The sequence below is a fragment of the Neoarius graeffei genome, chromosome 16, assembly GCF_027579695.1.
Source record: "Neoarius graeffei isolate fNeoGra1 chromosome 16, fNeoGra1.pri, whole genome shotgun sequence".
Taxonomy (NCBI): Eukaryota; Metazoa; Chordata; class Actinopteri; order Siluriformes; family Ariidae; genus Neoarius; species Neoarius graeffei.
The window spans coordinates 44,476,685-44,494,933 of NC_083584.1; the positions used below are offsets into that span (position 1 = coordinate 44,476,685).

The 18,249-nt window shown below is 43.4% G+C and overlaps 1 protein-coding gene across 3 annotated transcripts in view; it reads left to right on the forward strand.

Annotated features, from left to right (window-relative positions):
- tnrc18 (trinucleotide repeat containing 18) overlaps positions 1–18,249 on the forward strand; it is a 103,283-nt gene that overhangs the window by 63,211 nt on the left and 21,823 nt on the right. For all 3 annotated transcript variants that reach the window (XM_060943039.1, XM_060943037.1, XM_060943038.1), the window contains 11 exons: positions 7,452–7,657; positions 9,034–9,180; positions 9,939–10,126; positions 10,271–10,691; positions 11,412–12,392; positions 13,204–13,355; positions 15,417–15,550; positions 15,723–15,878; positions 15,967–16,147; positions 16,255–16,627; positions 16,858–17,118. In XM_060943039.1, coding sequence (XP_060799022.1) covers positions 7,452–7,657; positions 9,034–9,180; positions 9,939–10,126; positions 10,271–10,691; positions 11,412–12,392; positions 13,204–13,355; positions 15,417–15,550; positions 15,723–15,878; positions 15,967–16,147; positions 16,255–16,627; positions 16,858–17,118 — 3,200 coding nt within the window. The remainder of the gene's footprint in view (positions 1–7,451; positions 7,658–9,033; positions 9,181–9,938; positions 10,127–10,270; positions 10,692–11,411; positions 12,393–13,203; positions 13,356–15,416; positions 15,551–15,722; positions 15,879–15,966; positions 16,148–16,254; positions 16,628–16,857; positions 17,119–18,249) is intronic.

Here is an 18,249-nt window from a genome sequence, read left to right on the forward strand (position 1 = left end):
TAGGGGGTGGACTGAGTGTGTCTGAATGCAGCCAGTAATGTAAGGCTCTGATATTGGCCGCCCAATAATAATATTGAAAATTTGGTGATGCCATGCCCCCAAGCTTTTTGGGCCTTTGGAGAAATGATTTGCGAATTCTAGGTGTCTTCCTATTCCAGATGAACTCTGTGACCAGACTCTCAATCTTGCGAAAAAATGTTTGTGGAAGGAAAATGGGGATACTCTGTAAAAGGTAGGAGAATTTAGGAAAGGTGTTCATTTTGACAGAATTAATTCTTGCTGGCAGTGATGGGGGCAGTAAAGACCACCGTTCAAAGTCTTTCTGTACGCGGGACAGCAGGCTGGCAAAATTTAAATTTGTATAAATCATGGAACTTGTCTGTGATCTGTACTCCTAGGTAGGTAAATCTGTGGTTTGCTATCTTAAATGGGAAAGAATGGGTAGGGTATGCTCTAGCTGCAGCATTTAGTGGGAACAACTCCCTTTTGCTCAAGTTTAATTTGTAGCCTGATATAGAGCCAAATGTAAGAAATTGCAGTGCTGCAGGTATAGATGTGGACAGGTTTGATATATTGAGGTTTTTCACCTGACGTCACAGGGTCACGTGACGCCCCGGTGTCCGCCATTTTGAAGGTCAAGCTACATACTAACGCTGCAAACAGAGAGGGAGAACCAGCTTGAAAAAAAAACGTCTTACAGACACCGGATCCAGTGTAAATAGCTGCCGGAGCGCGCTCTGGCTTGCTCCCCCTCAAATTAAGGAGCGCGCCCCGGCTTGCTCCCCCTCAAATTAAGCAGCGCGCTCCGGCTTGCTCCCCCTCAAATTAAGCAGCGCGCTCCGGCTTGCTCCCGGAGTGCTCCGGCCGAGGTTCCGGAGCGCGCTCCGGCTTGCTCCCCCTCAAATTAAGCAGCACGCTCCAGCTTGCTCCCGGAGTGCTCTGGCCGAGGTTCCGGAGCGCGCTCCGGCAGCTATTTACACTGGATCCGGTGTAAATAGCTGCCGGATCATAATTACAGTAAACTAGTAAATACAGTAAAGGAAAAACTTGAGACTGAAAGGTTTTAACAGTCATCCAAATGACTGAACGTAAACATTGCTACAGTAACATACTAGCTACTATGTTGTTGACATTAGCTAGTGCTAACAGCTAGCTGCTAGTACACTGCTACAACACAGACACCGACCCTAATAATACAGTTCTTGGTCATTGCCTGGTAACAGCAAATTTATAACGGGCCATGTCTCAACAGACTAAGAAGTTATTTCAATGACATTTAATAACATTTTGTTTATCCTGAGGACCGAAAGTAAATGAAAATGTGAACAAACCTTAGCTGTAATCAGATGGCGACCACCGGCTCCAGGGACGACCTGCTGATGTAGGCATGCTACCCAGTCTGACACAAAATATTTGTAGGCATCCAAACTCTTATGCGCTTTCAGATCAATACCTGTGTATGGCGATGGGTTTTTAACGACATAGGTATACAGATCATGTGGGCCGAAGTCAGGTAAAGACGAGGGCTTCGTGTACTTCAGTACGTCAGTGAACAATCCTGGTGGAAGCAGGTAAACGTCGTTCTCTAAGCCTGCTAACCTCAATTTTTGCAAATACCTCTCCCTCTGCTCGCCCTGTAAATGCCCTACGTCGCTGGATAGTGAAGTTGTTTTCTGCATCTCGCTCATTTTTCTTTTATGTTTTTCGTTTGTTGCCTTCCTCGCATTCAAACTGATTCAAGCCGTGACGTCCAAAATGGCAGCCTCACATGATTTGGTCACGTGGGTGAAAAACCTCAATAGAGCAAAAGATCGTCCACATAAAGCGACACCTTATGTTCTATACCTGATCCAAATACGCCTGTAATTTCTTGATTGGATCTAAGGAGAACAGCCAGTGGTTCAATTGCTATAGCAAATAGAAGAGGGCTCAGTGGGCATCCTTGTCTGGTGGAGCGGTGTAAGCAGAAATATTCAGAAAAGTTATTAGTCCTGACTGAGGCCTTTGGGGCAGAGTATAATAGTTGAGCCCATGTGATAAATTTATGTCCAAGGCCAAATTTCTGCATTGTGTAAAAGAGGTATGCCCATTCCACCCGATCAAATGCTTTCTCCGCATGAAGGGAGATCAAGGCTTCAGGGGTATTAGATGAGGGTTGGTTATAGATTATATTATAAAGACGTCTTAGATTGTAGAATGAATACCTATTTCTAATAAATCCTGTCTGATCTGGAGATAGGATGGTTGGCAGTATAGGGTGTAAGCGAAGCGCTAATAATTTAGAAAGTAAGTTTAAATCCACATTCAACAAACTAATAGGCTGATAAGAAGTACAGTCCAAAGGGTCTTTTGTTCTTTTTCAGAATCAAAGATATGGTGGCTTGAGTGAGAGTTAATGGAAGGGTATGCTTTGTATATGACTCATTATACATATCGACCAGTAGGGGGGCCAATAGTGGAAAAAATGTTCTGTAAAACTCTATGGGGTAGCCATTAGGCCTGGACACTTTCCACACTGCATTGAGGCCAGAGCAGCCCCAAGTTCTTCTACAGACAGAGGCTGATCCAATCTGTTAGCAGCCTCCTCATCCACCTTTTGGGATGTCCAATGAATAAAAAAAAAAAAAAAGATCGAAGGCGGTAGAATCAGGAGGGTGTTCAGACGCATATAACGAGCTGTAGTAGTCCTTAAAGTGATCATTAACTTGTTTTGGATCTGTTGTCATGCCTAGAGGGGTCCTAATTTGAAGAATCTGGTGAGAAGAGGATTCCTGTTTAAATTGGTGTGCAAGCAGGTGGTCTGCCTTATCCCCATGTTCATAATAATTGTATCTAGATCTACAACCCCGATTCCAAAAAAGTTGGGACAAAGTACAAATTTTAAATAAAAATGGAATGCAGTAATTTACAAATCTCAAAAACTGATATTGTATTCACAATAGAACATAGACAACATATCAAATGTCGAAAGTGAGACATTTTGAAATTTCATGCCCAATATTGGCTCATTTGAAATTTCATGACAGCAACACATCTCAAAAAAGTTGGGACAGGGGCAATAAGAGGCTGGAAAAGTTAAAGGTACAAAAAAGGAACAGCTGGAGGACCAAATTGCAACTCATTAGGTCAATTGGCAATAGGTCATTAACATGACTGGGTATAAAAAGAGCATCTTGGAGTGGCAGCGGCTCTCAGAAGTAAAGATGGGAAGAGGATCACCAATCCCCCTAATTCTGCGCCGACAAATAGTGGAGCAATATCAGAAAGGAGCTTGACAGTGTAAAATTGAAGAGTTTGAACATATCATCATCTACAGTGCATAATATCAAAAGTTTCAGAGAATCTGGAAGAATCTCTGTGCGTAAGGGCCAAGGCTGGAAAACCATACTGGGTGCCCGTGATCTTCGGGCCCTTAGACGGCACTGTATCATATACAGGCATGCTTCTGTATTGGAAATCACAAAATGGGCTCAGGAATATTTCCAGAGAACATTATCTGTGAACACAATTCACCGTGCCATCTGCCGTTGCCAGCTAAAACTCTATAGTTCAAAGAAGAAACTGTATCTAAACATGATCCAGAAGCGCAGACGTCTTCTCTGGGCCAAGGCTCATTTAAAATGGACTGTGGCAAAGTGGAAAACTGTTCTGTGGTCAGACGAATCAAAATTTGAAATTCTTTATGGAAATCAGGGACGCCGTGTCATTCAGACTAAAGAGAAGAAGGACGACCCAAGTTGTCATCAGCGCTCAGTTCAGAAGCCTGCATCTCTGATGGTATGGGGTTGCATTAGTGTGTGTGTCATGGGCAGCTTACACATCTGGAAAGACACCATCAATGCTGAAAGGTATATCCAGGTTCTAGAGCAACATATGCTTCCATCTAGATGACGTCTCTTTCAAGAAAGACCTTGCATTTTCCAACATGACAATGCCAAACCACATACTGCATCAATTACAGCATCATGGCTGCGTAGAAGAAGGGTCCGGGTACTGAACTGGCCAGCCTGCAGTCCAGATCTTTCACCCATAGAAAACATTTGGCGCATCATAAAACGGAAGATACGACAAAAAAGACCTAAGACAGTTGAGCAACTAGAATCCTACATTAGACAAGAATGGGTTAACATTCCTATCCCTAAACTTGAGCAACTTGTCTCCTCAGTCCCCAGACGTTTACAGACTGTTGTAAAGAGAAAAGGGGATGTCTCACAGTGGTAAACATGGCCTTGTCCCAACTTTTTTGAGATGTGTTGTTGTCATGAAATTTAAAATCACCTAATTTTTCTCTTTAAATGATACATTTTCTCAGTTTAAACATTTGATATGTCATCTATGTTCTATTCTGAATAAAATATGGAATTTTGAAACTTCCACATCATTGCATTCCGTTTTTATTTACAATTTGTACTTTGCCCCAACTTTTTTGGAATCGGGGTTGTAAGTAACGGTTCTTCCTCTTTCTGTGTAGAACAAATATTAAAGTTTGCTTGAAGGGCAAGGCGTTCTTCATGTAGATCAGGGGAGGGGTTGGCTGCATATGTTATGTCAAGTTGACCAATTTTCTGCATCAGCCTAGACAATTCTGCCTCCCTTGTCTTCCTTTCAAATGCAGTGTATGAGATCATGCTCCCTCTGAGATACGTTTTCAGTGCCTCCCATAGAGTTGATGCAGATATATCAGGAGTTTTATTAATCTCTCTAAAGGTGTTGATCTGATTGGAGATGGCTTGGACAAAATCATCACTAGATAGCAGGTGAGTGTTGAAGCGCCAAGGTGGGCGCGTTGAATTGAGTCCATCAAAACCTATTGTCAAACAGATAGGCGCATGGTCGGCTATTACTATGGGATTATATGTTACAGACTGAACAGAAGGTAATAAATTGTTACTTATTAAAAAAATAATCAATACGTGTGAATGTTTGATGGGCATTAGAGAAAAAAAAGAGTATTGTTTACTGTTCGGATATAGAAAACGCCATGGATCAGACAAGTTAAATTCCTCCATGAAGGATTGAATTGTGTTTGCAGATGTGGATGTGTGCTTTGGTTGATGATCGATCAAGGGTTGGGTTAATCCAGCAATTAAAGTCTCCTCCAAGTATGAGAGAATGCGTTGCAATATCTGCAAGCTTGGAGAAAAAAGTTCTAAAAAAAAATGATAGTCGTCCCAGTTAGGTGCATGAATATTTGCGAGAATGAGGGGAATACTATGAATTTTCCCAGTAACAACAGTATATCTCCTATTTGGATCTGCTAGGACATTGGAGCAAATGAAGGGGACTGATTTATGTATGAGGATAGCTGTACCCCTGGCCTTGGCCTGAAATGTTGAGTGATGTATTTTAACTACCCAGTTCTTTCTCAACCTAGCGTGATCCACCACTTTTAGATGTGTCTCTTGCAAAGAAAATTGTGTGCTCCTGATTTACGAAGATGACTCAAGACCTTGTTACGTTTAACTGGTGCATTTAGTCCCGTGCAATTCCAGCTGACAAAATTCAAGTCATTCCTATGAGACTGCGGCACGAGTCACTGTTTGATTACAGGATTTGAAAAATTGAGTCACATCAAGTACTGTGAATCGCAACCACGGATGAGAAACTATTTGGGCAGGCATAATGATCGACAAATACATACAAAATAAAAATAGAAAAAATAAACAAGACAAAACGCATTTATCCTTTGCTAAAGCGTCCGCTGAACAGGATGCTTTTAACATTTGACGAACAATCTGAAATAGCACCGTTGCTCATTCAAGAGAGCCGCCGACGTGCTACCAGAGACTAGTGACTTAAATGAATATAAAAGTGGCAAATACAAATGACATAACATCAGCTCAAAATGTTGACTAGGTTATTTCAGAACCCAGAGTAGACAGTCTAATAATGACCAGAAAATGAAGCAAATTAGCCTGCGCTATTTGGAGATGGAAAGAGAAGGGAAAATAGCAAGGACGTTCAAGCTTAGCAGTCAGTAGGCAATTCCAAATAGACAGTCTATTTACTTGACCACCGTTAGCTCACCGTCATCTGTATCCTGGAGTTAGGCTGGTGTACTACTCGCAGGTGTTATGTTCTTGATGAAATCCACTGCTGCAGAGGGGTCTTCAAATTTGTGTAGTGTTCCATCAGGCAGTGTAATTTTCAGCAGGGCAGGGAACAACAACCTGAACTTCACTCCTTTGATAGGACGAAGGAGACGCTTTGCATCCCCGAACTGTGCGCGTTTCTTGGCCACAGCAGTTGTGTAGTCAGGGAAGATCAAGACTCTTTTTCTCTTGGTAGCTTAGGGGGAAAGCCTCTTCAGCCCTGTGTAGAATCCAGTCTCGATCCTGGTAGTAGTGTAGGCGAATAATGAACGGTCTGGGTGGTTTGTCTTTGCTGGGCTTCTCGCGCAGACTACGGTGGGCTCTATCCAGGATAGGTTTTTGGTCAAGACTAAGAATGTCCTGCAAAAACCCAGAGACAAATTCTGTCGGGTTAGAGCCCTCCACATCTCCCAGTATCCCAATCAGATGAATATTGTTTCTTCTTAAATGCCCCTCTAGATCCTCGCACTTAGCATCCAGCTGATCCACTTGAGTTCTCAGAGTCTGTACGATGTTTTCCAACTCACTCAAGTGGTCACTCTGGTTGGATGCAGCATGCTCCAAATATCTGATGGTGCCATCATGGTTTTCGACTTTCTGTTGCAATAGTGCTATAGCACTTTTCAGCTCAGCTTGAACTGTTGCAATTTCAGACCTCAATTCAGTGGAGAGCGAGTCAATTTTACCGCATATGCCATCCCTGAGAGAGTTAATCATCTCCTGTAGCGAGCTAGCATCCATAGCATTAGCATCTCCGGCAGATGAAAGTTGTTTTTTGCCTTTCCCCAAGTCCGTTTTATTCCGTCCTGAAGCCGTTTCTCGACCGAGCATTCAATAAACTGTTACTGATGCAATAAAATAACTATAAAATGGAATATTCTGCCGAAATTAATTACATATAGTCACTTAGCCTCGGAGCACTGAAGCACACATGTTCCGTGTCTACGTGCCGTGTGACAGTAATGTCTGAAAGTGTTTTTTTTTTTTTTCATTTTACCAGTGAACTCGCTATATAGTCCTCCATATAGTAATTCCCTCTACAGTGAGTAGGGAGTAGTGAATGAGTGAGAGATTTTGGACACAGGGTTAGAGTGGCCGAAAATGCCAGCCTCCCCCACTGTAAAAATGTGGTGCTTAGGTTAAAGAAATAATCATCGGTTTCTCAACATGATTCAGCTCTCAGCATTTAATATAGGAACAGACACAACACTGTGGTGGTGTCTTAGTCATAGCAAGAAGCATAGCACTGAGTCAGCACTGGCTGCCCTGATGATGAGAAATGGACCATAAACATTTGTAGTGCTGTTCCAGCTTACTATATGTCTTTACAGTTGACTTCTAATGTTGTTTAATTTCCAGAGAGGGTAAGGACTTGACAGAATACCCTCAGCTGCATCCTCCCTTGGTGTCTGTGAGTAGCCTGAATCCAAACCTGATGGTGACCGGAGGTTCTGCTCTTGCGGGGGCAGGCCGCTGGCCTGCTGACCCCACGTCCCATCTGACTTCCCACCCCTGGCTGCCTCGCCCCGGACCCTCCTCTGTGTGGCTGCCTGGTTCTCCATATGGTACTTGTTCAGCTCATGTAACTTATAGACTACATAAGATGTAAGAGAACATGTAGCGATTATTGGTACAAGTTCTCAACCCCTTTTTTTTTTTTTCTCCTTTCCTTTTTCCAGTGACCCCATTTTAAGGGCTCTAAATTCTTACAAGATGTGTAATTTCTTGTACTGGTTTAGGAAATGCAGTAGTCTTAGGCACGCATAAAGAAATGCTGTAGACCAAAAATGGCGTAAAAATAATGAAATGAAATGTTTCAACATTTAAAACAACACTATAAACAGCAGTAAGCCATAATAAATGAAACAAAGTCAATATTTTGGTGTGAGACGACCCTTTGCTTTCAGAAGAAAATGGTAGTTTCTGGTACAACGAGTGCAGTTTTATAAGGAAATGAGCTTTAAGTTTTACTGAGCAGAAGAACTAGCTGGTTCTGCATGATGGACACTTTGTCACACTTGCTTCTTAATTTTGCAGCAAAACCCAGTAGCCTTCATGGTTTTCATTTTTTAATCTGAAAAATGGTCTCTTATGCTGCTCAGATACAAGCATTTTTTTTTTCTGTAACGTTTAATTTTGTGCTGGAAAATGAACGTTTAGAACTCTAATGTTTTTGTACTGACTTGATAATGTAGAAGTTATAAAGTAGAAATATATAACAAAGTTTGTATGAAAAAAATAGGGTGTCTAAGACTTTTGCACAGTACTGTACATCTTAATAAAAAAAAAATCTGTAAATCTTAGATATATGGAACCACTGAATATGAACATGATAAAGTTTGTTAATTTGGTGATGTGTCAGATGCCAGAGTGCACACGGGTTGTGGCATTAAGGTTGAGAACTATATATATATATATATATATATATATATATATATATATATATAAAAATATAAATTTATTTACTTAGATTGTATTGAATATGTTGTGAACACTGTGTAAGACTGTGATGTTGGCATTTTTCCTCATGTTGATTTGGTTGATCTCTTGGTCTCTGTTGGCCTGCCAGGCAGCTCAAGCCTTTGTGTCTGGGCCAAGAGAAAACATTCTCAGAAACATGGCCAATTCTACCAGCACTTTTTTCCCCAAAAATAACAGCAAACACCACAGCCTCACTGAAGCTTGGTGCAAGTCACAATTTTTGTCTAGACTTTACAAGAACCGTGCCAGTGTTCTTTAAGCAAGTGGCAGCAGTTGGATGGCAGTCTGTGCTGAAAACAGTGAGGAGGTGATGTTATTGTAGGAATGGTGACTCTCAGATGGCTCTCTAAGAGCATTCAAGGATCCCTCCAGTGGGCCAGATCAAATAAACCATCAAGCCCATCTTCCATGTAGTGCACCTCCATAATCCAACATCCTATCTCTTGTGTGCTTTGTGCAGGACTCGGGGCACCCTCTCTTCACCAGCCCCTGCCTCCAGGTTACCCCCCAACCTTACCCGGGTCCATCCCTCAAGCCTACCAGTTTGCCCGAGACCCACAGACTGGACAACTGGTCGTCATTCCCACCGAACACCTTCCACACTACAGTAGGTTTTCCATCCTCCTGTCTGATTTTGGTTAAATGGTCATCTTATTCATATACACACACACAGTTTGGTGAAATATCATGCTTTCTGGACTGTTGTAAAAAGTACAAGGCATTACATAGACACAAGACTGTCCGATATAGTGGAGTCAGTGGAAATGTGATGCACTACATGGCCAAAAGTTTGTGGACACCCCTGCCTGGCTTTGGGGATTTGTGTTCATTCAGCCACAAGAGCATTAGTAAGGAGGTGCAGTTGGTGTTCCAGTTCATCCCAAAGGTATTCAGTGGGATTGAGGTTGGAGATCTGTGCAAGATACCCAAGTTCTTCCACTCCAACCTTGGCAAACCATGTCTTCATGGAGCTCACTTGGTGCACAGTAACATTGTCCTACTGGAATGGGTTTGGACCTCTCAGTTGCATTGAAGGGAAATCGTAATTCTACAGCATACAAAGACATCCTATACAGTTGTGCTTCCAGCTTTGTGGCAACAGTTTAAGGAAGGCTGACATAATGGATATGATAGTCAGGTGTCCTCATGCTTTTTGCTTTTTGTAGTGTATATGAAGGCCAAAGTTAAGTGCAGCACAATAAACGTACAGAACAGAATTGATGGTTGTGCAATAACTCTACAGAAAAGCAAGAGCAGAATCAGGATAAACTGTGTGTAGATGTATATACTTGTCAGTAGCATATTCTTTCACTGGAAGCACAGTCTAGTGTGTGCAGTGCTAATGTCTTCTTTTTTTTCCTGCAGCGGCAGAGATGTTGGAGCGTGGCCCCCCGCTGTGGCCAGCCGTGTACCCGCCAGCAGGCAGCTCTCTGCAACACGCCCACCAGCTGCAGCTCCTCTCGCACCAGCAGCTCGTACGCCAACAGGAACTCTACATGATTCAGCAGCAGGCTGCCCAGGTCATGGAGTTACAGAGGAACGCACAGTTTGTGGTAGGAAATAAATCTCTTGCTGAACCTCCCAACCATCTGACTAGGGTGGGACATACAGTGCCAGAGAGATGCTTATCCTTATTTGGCCTTTGTTTGTTGTTTAAGTGATTTGGCGAGTATTCTGACAACATTCTGCTTGTATAGGAGAGACTAAAAGAACAGCGGGCTGACCTGGAGGACAAAGCAGAGAAGAGAGGTGGAGAGGGCACCAAAGCCAGCCTCTCAAGCGTACCTGCGTCTGTCCTGCACCCACGCAAGCCCCCTCCACCTTCCCCAACCCCCTCCACCTCGCACAAGAAGACCGTGACCCCTCTTGCAGTCACACCGCTGCCGTCTCCCGTCACTTCCCTGAAGTCTGAAGATAGGCCCAAAGTAGAGAGCACACTTCCTCAGCAGTCTTACTCGCACCCATCTACCCCAGCCCCACAGCCTCTCAGCCCTGCCTCAGCCTTGTCACCTCCCCCTTCCCCCATCCACCCTAAACAGGAGTCTGTGGAGGTGCCCGACAAAGAGGAGCTTGACCTGCATAAACAAGTATCATCATCTTTCCCATCTATATATCCTGGTACGTACGCTGTACGTTTAACACGCCCTAATGCAGTGTCTTGCTAAAGTACATAATAAATCACCTTTGTCAGTTTTGCAGTTTCCCCTTGGTGGTTTAATGGGATTATTTTTGCTAGCATATACCCTGTTGATAAAAAAAAAAGCCTTTAAAATGAAAGATGAGCTGTCGGCAGTTGAGCTTTGCTCTTTATCTCTCATATATTTTATGTTTGTTTTTTTGGGCGGGGATTGGGAATCCACGCTGGATGGCAGTGAAAGGCAGAGTGCCATTCTTCATGTCAGTATGTGCAGCCTAGAGGGGTCTTAATGAGTAGGCTGCAGCTATCCCTACATATGGGATTACCAGCTGCCACTCCACTCAGATGGAGATTTCTTGCGAGAGCAGCACTTTTGTGTCTATTTCCCCTGGTGTTTCCTCTTTAAAATGCTTTGTGCATGGAATGAATATATTTATGCAATCTCTGCAGTGTGAACGTATGAGCATGCACGCATGCATGTATTAGACCTTGGGGGTGGAGGCGTATACATAAGGGCTTTTGGAATGCTTGTACTGGGACCATTTGGCTTATGAAAGTTTCATAAAGCTGGAAGAGTGTGTGGGATGATTAATCATTTTGTCACTCTGTCATGGAGAACCAGGGCCCTCTGCTCCTTGCATAAGCACTTTAAGTCTCTCAAACTGCTTTTTTTTTTTTTTTTTTGGTTCTGTTTTTGGCAGAAATTCCTCCAGGCTACCCCTACCAATCAATAACTGCATCATTCGGCAGCCACTACCCCTACCTTCTTCAGCCAGCCACAGCTGCTGATGCAGAAGGCCTGGCTCCAGCTGTGCCACTGCAGGCAGAGGGCTCAAAGCGTTTATCCAGCCCTGCCAGTGTAAAACCTAGCCACATGTGTTCCCCAGTGGTGGCAGAAGTGCTTCAGGCATCCAGAGACCCCAAGCGAGTAGAGGATAGCGTTGTGCCCTTCAAAGAGGAGCCAGACCTGGAAAACAGCAAGGAAGTTTTGGCTCAGGATGGTATAGCACAGCCTATCCAGTCTGCTGCTCCAATTTCCAGCCAGAACTCATGTACTCCTGTTGAAGCAGCGGCCTGCTCCAGAGCTACAGCCTCACCACTGCCTGAGGAGAACAAAGAAGAACAAGATGATAAGGCAGATCTGTTCTCTTCTACTCAACATGAGTTGTACCAAAGATCAGGATCAGACTTGGACAGGAGCCCTACAGCAGAGGTTTCAAAGAGCTCTCTCATCTTGCCAGAGTCAGCCTACTCATCCTCCTCAAATTACACTGACATGCAACCCATAGACTGCAGAATTCGTCCCTCAGGCTCACCTTCAGCTCACGTAGAGAGGCTCATACCTGCACCCAAGCCCAAAGAACCAACCCTCGACACTCCAGACCTGGAATTGACAAACAGTGACATACCACGTCAATGCTCCACTCCTCCTGTGCTCCTACCTGCCCCTGTGCCAGTAGCCATTCAGTCTGAGGACCCCATGGCAGGCATGTTGGCCTTACTAACAGCCAGTGAGCTGCCCCAGTCTGGAGCCCTTACCACCATGGCTGAGATGCCCCCTGCTGGGATGGTGCAGCACCTACGAATCAGTCTTTTGGAGTCCACTGCTGCTGAGGGCATGGCCTTGCTTAGCCAAATGGCTGAACTAGAAATGCAGAGGCACCAGAGAGACTCCATGCAGGGTAAGGCTCAAAACAGCCAAAGAACAAAGTAATGGTCTGTAATTTAGCTCAGTCTGGAAACACTGATCGGTTAGAATGGAAGTAGTGGGGGGGGAGAATCACAGATTTGTTCACCTTGAAGTTGGAAAGTGCAGTGTGTGGAGCACAGCAGGAAGGCTTTCAGCTCCAGTGAATGAGCAAAGCACTTACTAGAGCAGAGGTTTGTAACCTTTCACAATTTGCAGCCCACACAACCAACCACAAAAGGCCTTGCAACCCACAACAGGTCAGAAATGGCCTGAAACTTAAAACTCCATCTATTGTAGCACAATATAGACGTTGGTAATCAGTGAAGATAGGGTTACATAACCATGTCTGCCGTTGTACCTTTACAAAGAAGTCACGTTGATTAGGGAAAGACCTCTACTCCAAATAGATCTTGCATTTGACTAGTATATTTGTGTCAGTATTGTTCAGTAATAAACACAGCTAGTAGACTTAACTGGGGAATTATTATTTACAAAGATTTATCAGTGATTAGACGATTGCAATAGCGATTATTTGAAATTTTAAATAATCATTTGTATTGATTCAAGAAAAGTGTCAGCTTCACGCAGTTTCTTCAGAACAGGAACTCACCCTCTTAATTTGTGTCGGTCTCTCTGACTGCATCTTGTATCATAACTGCAAGTTAGTCATGTCCCTCCATAACACTCCAGATTTATTTAGGCGTCTTCACACATGACGCCCACATTCAGGACCTGAAGAGTATCTTCTCTATTTAGACTTGAAGGAATGAATGTATTGTATTGATTTGTTTTTGTATGTGCAGGCATAATGCACTGTGGATTAGAGAGTCTCCTCGAGGCTGGGAGGCAAGTCCTCCTGGAGGCCATCGAGTGTCAGCCTCAAGTCAGCATCCGCCTCCCCAGAGAGCTCAACCCCAACAAGAAATACAGCTGGAGACAGAAGAAAGATGAACCTGTATGCATTCCTTTCTCCTGATTCTTCCTTCGGGCTCATCAGGCTTTCTTTATTCATGTTTAGGGACTTGCCTTCACTGTTGTCTCAAAGACATCCTCAGAGAGTGGGATTTCATACAAATATCCTGCATGGTTTTTAGTGCGTGTGTATTTTAATGTGCGTTGACTGTAAAAGACATGATTTTTGCTTAAAATCATTTGACTGATTTGACATGGAGCTATTTTAGCTGAGCGACTTGTACAGTGATACTATCGATATTTGTTAAAATAATGCTAATGGTGTATTGCTGATCTCATTCAAGAGATTTTCAGTTGAGTTAAAGTGGCATTCCACCATTGGATGTATTTTTTTGGCATAAAATACAATATATTTTATGACAACATGACTAGACAGAGAAATCTTTTAGCTTCAAAATGATATATCAAACATAATTTTTTGACAACGACAAGTATATTAATTTTGCGACCAAAGTCACCTACCCTTTTAATTTCCGCGCGGTAGTGAAACGTGATGTCATCGGCAGGTTCCCCTTCTTGTGTACCACGTGTCGGTCTATTTCAGGGATGTGATTTTTCCGCGAATTCGCGGAATTCCGCTTTTTTTCACCTCAAAACTTGGAAAAAAAATGTTTCCGATTTTTCCCTCAAATCCACATTCGTATCCTATTCGTTCCGACTTTGTTTGAAAGGTGGCAGCCTCGGATTTGCATCTTTATGCTTCGATCACGGAGACTGCCATCTTTCAACTCTTTGTTTGAAGCGAGCGCGTTCATTGGTTGTTACAGAGCGATGGGCCAATCACGTACCTCGTTTCATCTCATTGACGTAATTGCGTCATTTACGCAATTACGTCATTGAGATGAAACGAGGTACGTGATTGGCCCATCGCTCTGTAACAACCAATGAACGCGCTTGTTAGCTGTACGTAAGCTCGCTTCAAACAAAGAGTTGAAAGATGGCAGCCTCCGTGATCGAGCGTAAAGATGCAAATCGAGTTAAAGAAATCGACAGAATAGTGAAAAACAAGTTCCGCCGGGAATGGTTGGAGAAAGAGGTTGCTACAGACGTTGGACATAAGACGGTGAGACATTTGTTCAGCGATTTCGTTCTTTGGGGAGAGGGCAGAGGTCTCTGGCTGTCAAGTTTGGGGATACTGGGACCTCCCCTGCCCGAGCTACGAGCGTCCAAAGTCGGGCTGGAGCCCGGGATAGAAACGAAACCTAAGCGGAGCGCCGCGGCTCGCCTCGGGGCGAATTACGTCCCAAGGCGTGGGGCTAGCGGGCCCTGCTCGCGCTGGTTCTTTGGGGGGGGGTGAGTGAGAGTGTGTGTGAGAGAGAGAGTGAGCGTGTGTGTCAGAGTTGCATGTTGACCATTAAATTGGCTTGAATTTGTTAATCATGACAAGTTTTTTTCTTGTGTGTTTTGCTTGCCATTTTAGTACAATTTTTAAGTCAGAAAACCCCAAAACCCAGGAGCTTCGGGGGGCTTCCCCCCTTATCCCCCCACCAGGGCGCTGCCCTGGACCAGCTGGGGGCCTGCGGCCCCCAGACCCCCGCCTAAAATTTTCAGATAATTTCACCAGCCCCAAATCACATCCCTGCTATTTTTAGACCAGGAACCCCCCAAAGTGAGAGAGTCATTTCTCCTCGTATATGGGGGCCAAAAAAATTGTGAAAAATTGAGTTAATCTTTCAGTTAGCTAGATTTATTGGTATTAGCTAGATTTATTGGTATTATTTTTATCGCGTTCTATCCGCCATTGCTGATAATATGTGCCACGTCACGTGGTACACAAGAAAGGGAACCTGCCAATGACATCACGGGCAGAAATTAAAAGGGTAGGTGACTTTGGTCGCAAAATTAATATACTTGTCGTTGTCAAAAAATTATGTTTGTATTATCATTTTGAAGCTAAAAGATTTCTCTATCTAGTGATACCATTTATATATGTTGTCAAAATATATTGTATTTTATGCCAAAGAAGACATCCAATGGTGGAATGGCACTTTAAGCTCTGGTTAGAGTCTTTATATTAGGGTTTTTTTGTTTGTTGTTGTTTTAGATGTTCTCCAAATCCTCTCTGGAGGGTATGGATGCAATGGAGGTGGACTACCGTGTGAGACTGGCTGAGCTGCAGCGGTGCTATAAAGACAAGCAGAGGGAGCTGATCAGGCTACAGAGACGGAGAGACAAAGTGTAAGTGCCTCAGCTAAACCCCATGGTTAGCATAACACAGCATATATTAACCTTGGTTATATTGTTTTAGCTCTGTTGCTACTCCAGAAGTAATCATTCATTGCTTATTAGTCTCAGGATATGAAGGGAAAAGCGTGATCATATGGCCATGTTGACTTTGTTGTAATTTCAGAGAGAAGCAACAGCTGCAGCAACAACAGCTCCAGCAGCAGCAAGAGGAAAGGAGCAGGAACCTGGCCAGGAGAGGCCCCGGTCGGCCCCGGAAGCGCAAGCATGGCTTGTGTGCTCTGTCTCCGCCTTCAGGCAAACTGGATGCCAAGTGTGGAAAGTAAGTGTCCATGGGTTTGAGCACAGACAGAGTCAGGATGCACCACTGAGCCAGTGTGCCGGGAGTTGAGCGCTGTGATGTTTTACAGGCTGGCCCAGAGCTCACAGTATTCAGAAGACTCAGAGAGTGGGGAAGTGCTGAGGAAGCGTTTCTGCAGCTCCACACGGGAGGAAGATGATGAGGAGGACATGGAAGTTGGTATTTTAAAGGCAAAGAAGAGAAGCAAGAGCTGGAATGAGCAAGAAGCATCCTCCAGTTACTCTCACGAGGTTTGTGCCTACACAGTGGCATTGCCAAGGCTTAGCATCTTAATACATTTATATATGGAGCTATTTTTAGGTGTACACGTCTAATTACGAATTGTGCTTTCTAACAGGTATCTAAAACAGGCAATAAAAAGAACCCAGTAAGTGAGCAAGAGCAGTTGGCTTCAAAGCTTGACAAGGCCTTGTCTCTAACTAAGCTTGGTAAACCGAACAAGTCCTCGTGTAAGTTTGTGGACGGTTCTTCAGGAAAGTCCAGACCTCCCTCTGGGAGCAGGCTGTCTATGCTCCCGGACATAAGTGTGAGAAACAAGATGGCAAAATCCAAGCTGTCCAAAGAGCTTGGTTTCTTTCCCAAATCCTCCAAAGGAGGTAAAAGCAAAATGTCCAACAAATTAAAGCCTTCAGACTCGTGTCTTAAGGGAAAAAGTCCAAGGAAAGCTTCCAACTCTCCAGTGAGGTCAGAGATCAGCAGCTACTCCAACAGTGAGTGACATCCCTGCATGTGTGTGTTTGGGGATTTTTTTTTTTTTTAATTTGTGAGAAATTATATTGATTAATATGAAGTGGTGTATAATTTCTGGTATGAAAACCTATTTATGGAATTCTTCAGTAATTCCTGTGTGTTTTTGTTTTCTTTATTGGGGTGTTGTAATTTTTGTACTGAATTTAACAACCACACAAGTCTTAAGCTCTATGGTATGCTTGTAACACAGACACGGATTCAGAAGAGGACTCCATGAAGGATGGCTGGCGACCTCATGCCATGTTGGGTAGATCAGGATCCTGTGCACAGATTCCAGGCCAATACACCACTCCATCTCAGAAGAAGCGCCCGTCATCCAAGAGAACCTCTGCATCCTCCTTTTCCTCCTGTCTCAAGTCCAAACAGGGGGTGAAGGAAAGAAAACAGAAGCACTTTGCTTTGTTGCTGCAAGAGGCAGGAGTCAACTCCTCTGAGGACTCATTTGACCAAGGTTACTAAAAAAAAAAAAAAAGCAAAAAAAAAAGCCTTTGCTATGCACACAATTGCCTTCATGCCTTGTGAACTTTCTGTTCATGCCATGGCTATCAGTGTAAAATTTTCTAAGAAGCCATACATACAATAGTTATGATAGTTTACTACCTCATCTCTTACTTGTATTCTTGTATATAATATTGTCGACTCTTTTTGGAGTCTTTTTTTTTTTTTTTAAACAAAATGGTTGCCTTTTATGACTGTCTTGCCATTTAAGGCGTCTATAGCATTGTGCATTAAATCGTGTGTCGCTGTGTGGAAAATGTCTCATCATTGTATTGCAGTTTGGTACCCAAGTTTTATTAAACACATTGGTTTTTAATTTTTACTGAATGTCTGTCTCTCGCTACATCTAGTATATTAGATTGCAATATGCTATTCATTCCTAGTTTCCTGTTCTGCAAATATCCCTTTTCACAATCATTGCTCAAACCGGGGGGATTTGAAAAGTCTTTTTTTTTTTAAAAAAAAAAAAAGAAAAGCAGATTAAATCTTGAGGTGTGCAGGGGCCAAATATTTCTGCTTCATGAAAAATCCCCTCAAATTATTGCTCAAGAGATCTTTGCTGAGTGAAATTTACTTGTATTTTGGACACACCTGGCCAAATCCTTGTGGACAGTTCTATATACCTGTCTGCCTTGTTATTTATTTATTTATTTTTGTTTGTTTGTTTCTATATTTTTCTTTGCTCATTGCAAGGTATATCCATTTATAGACACTCATTTGTTGTCCCCTGTGTCTGCATGCTTATAATGGGGATATTTGGAAAACGGGGTGCTCTCTGTTTTTTACTAAAAAATGAATAACCTAGCCTCTGTAGACTGCTGGCTCTCTCCCTGCAGCTGCTTGGCCACCCCTCCACCTCTGACCCCCTTCTCCTCCCCATGATGCTTTTGAATGTCTTTCGGTCTGTGCGTTTGCTTGTCCTGCTGCAACAAAAATAAAAGCGAAGCCAAGCACTTGGCTTGGAGTAGGGCAGCCAGCTGTGCAACGTGAGGTCACTATCCATGTCACCTGAGCCATGGGCAATGTTCTGTAAGTAGGACACCACCCTCTTTTTGCTGTGACTTCTCGATTAATAGTTTCTACT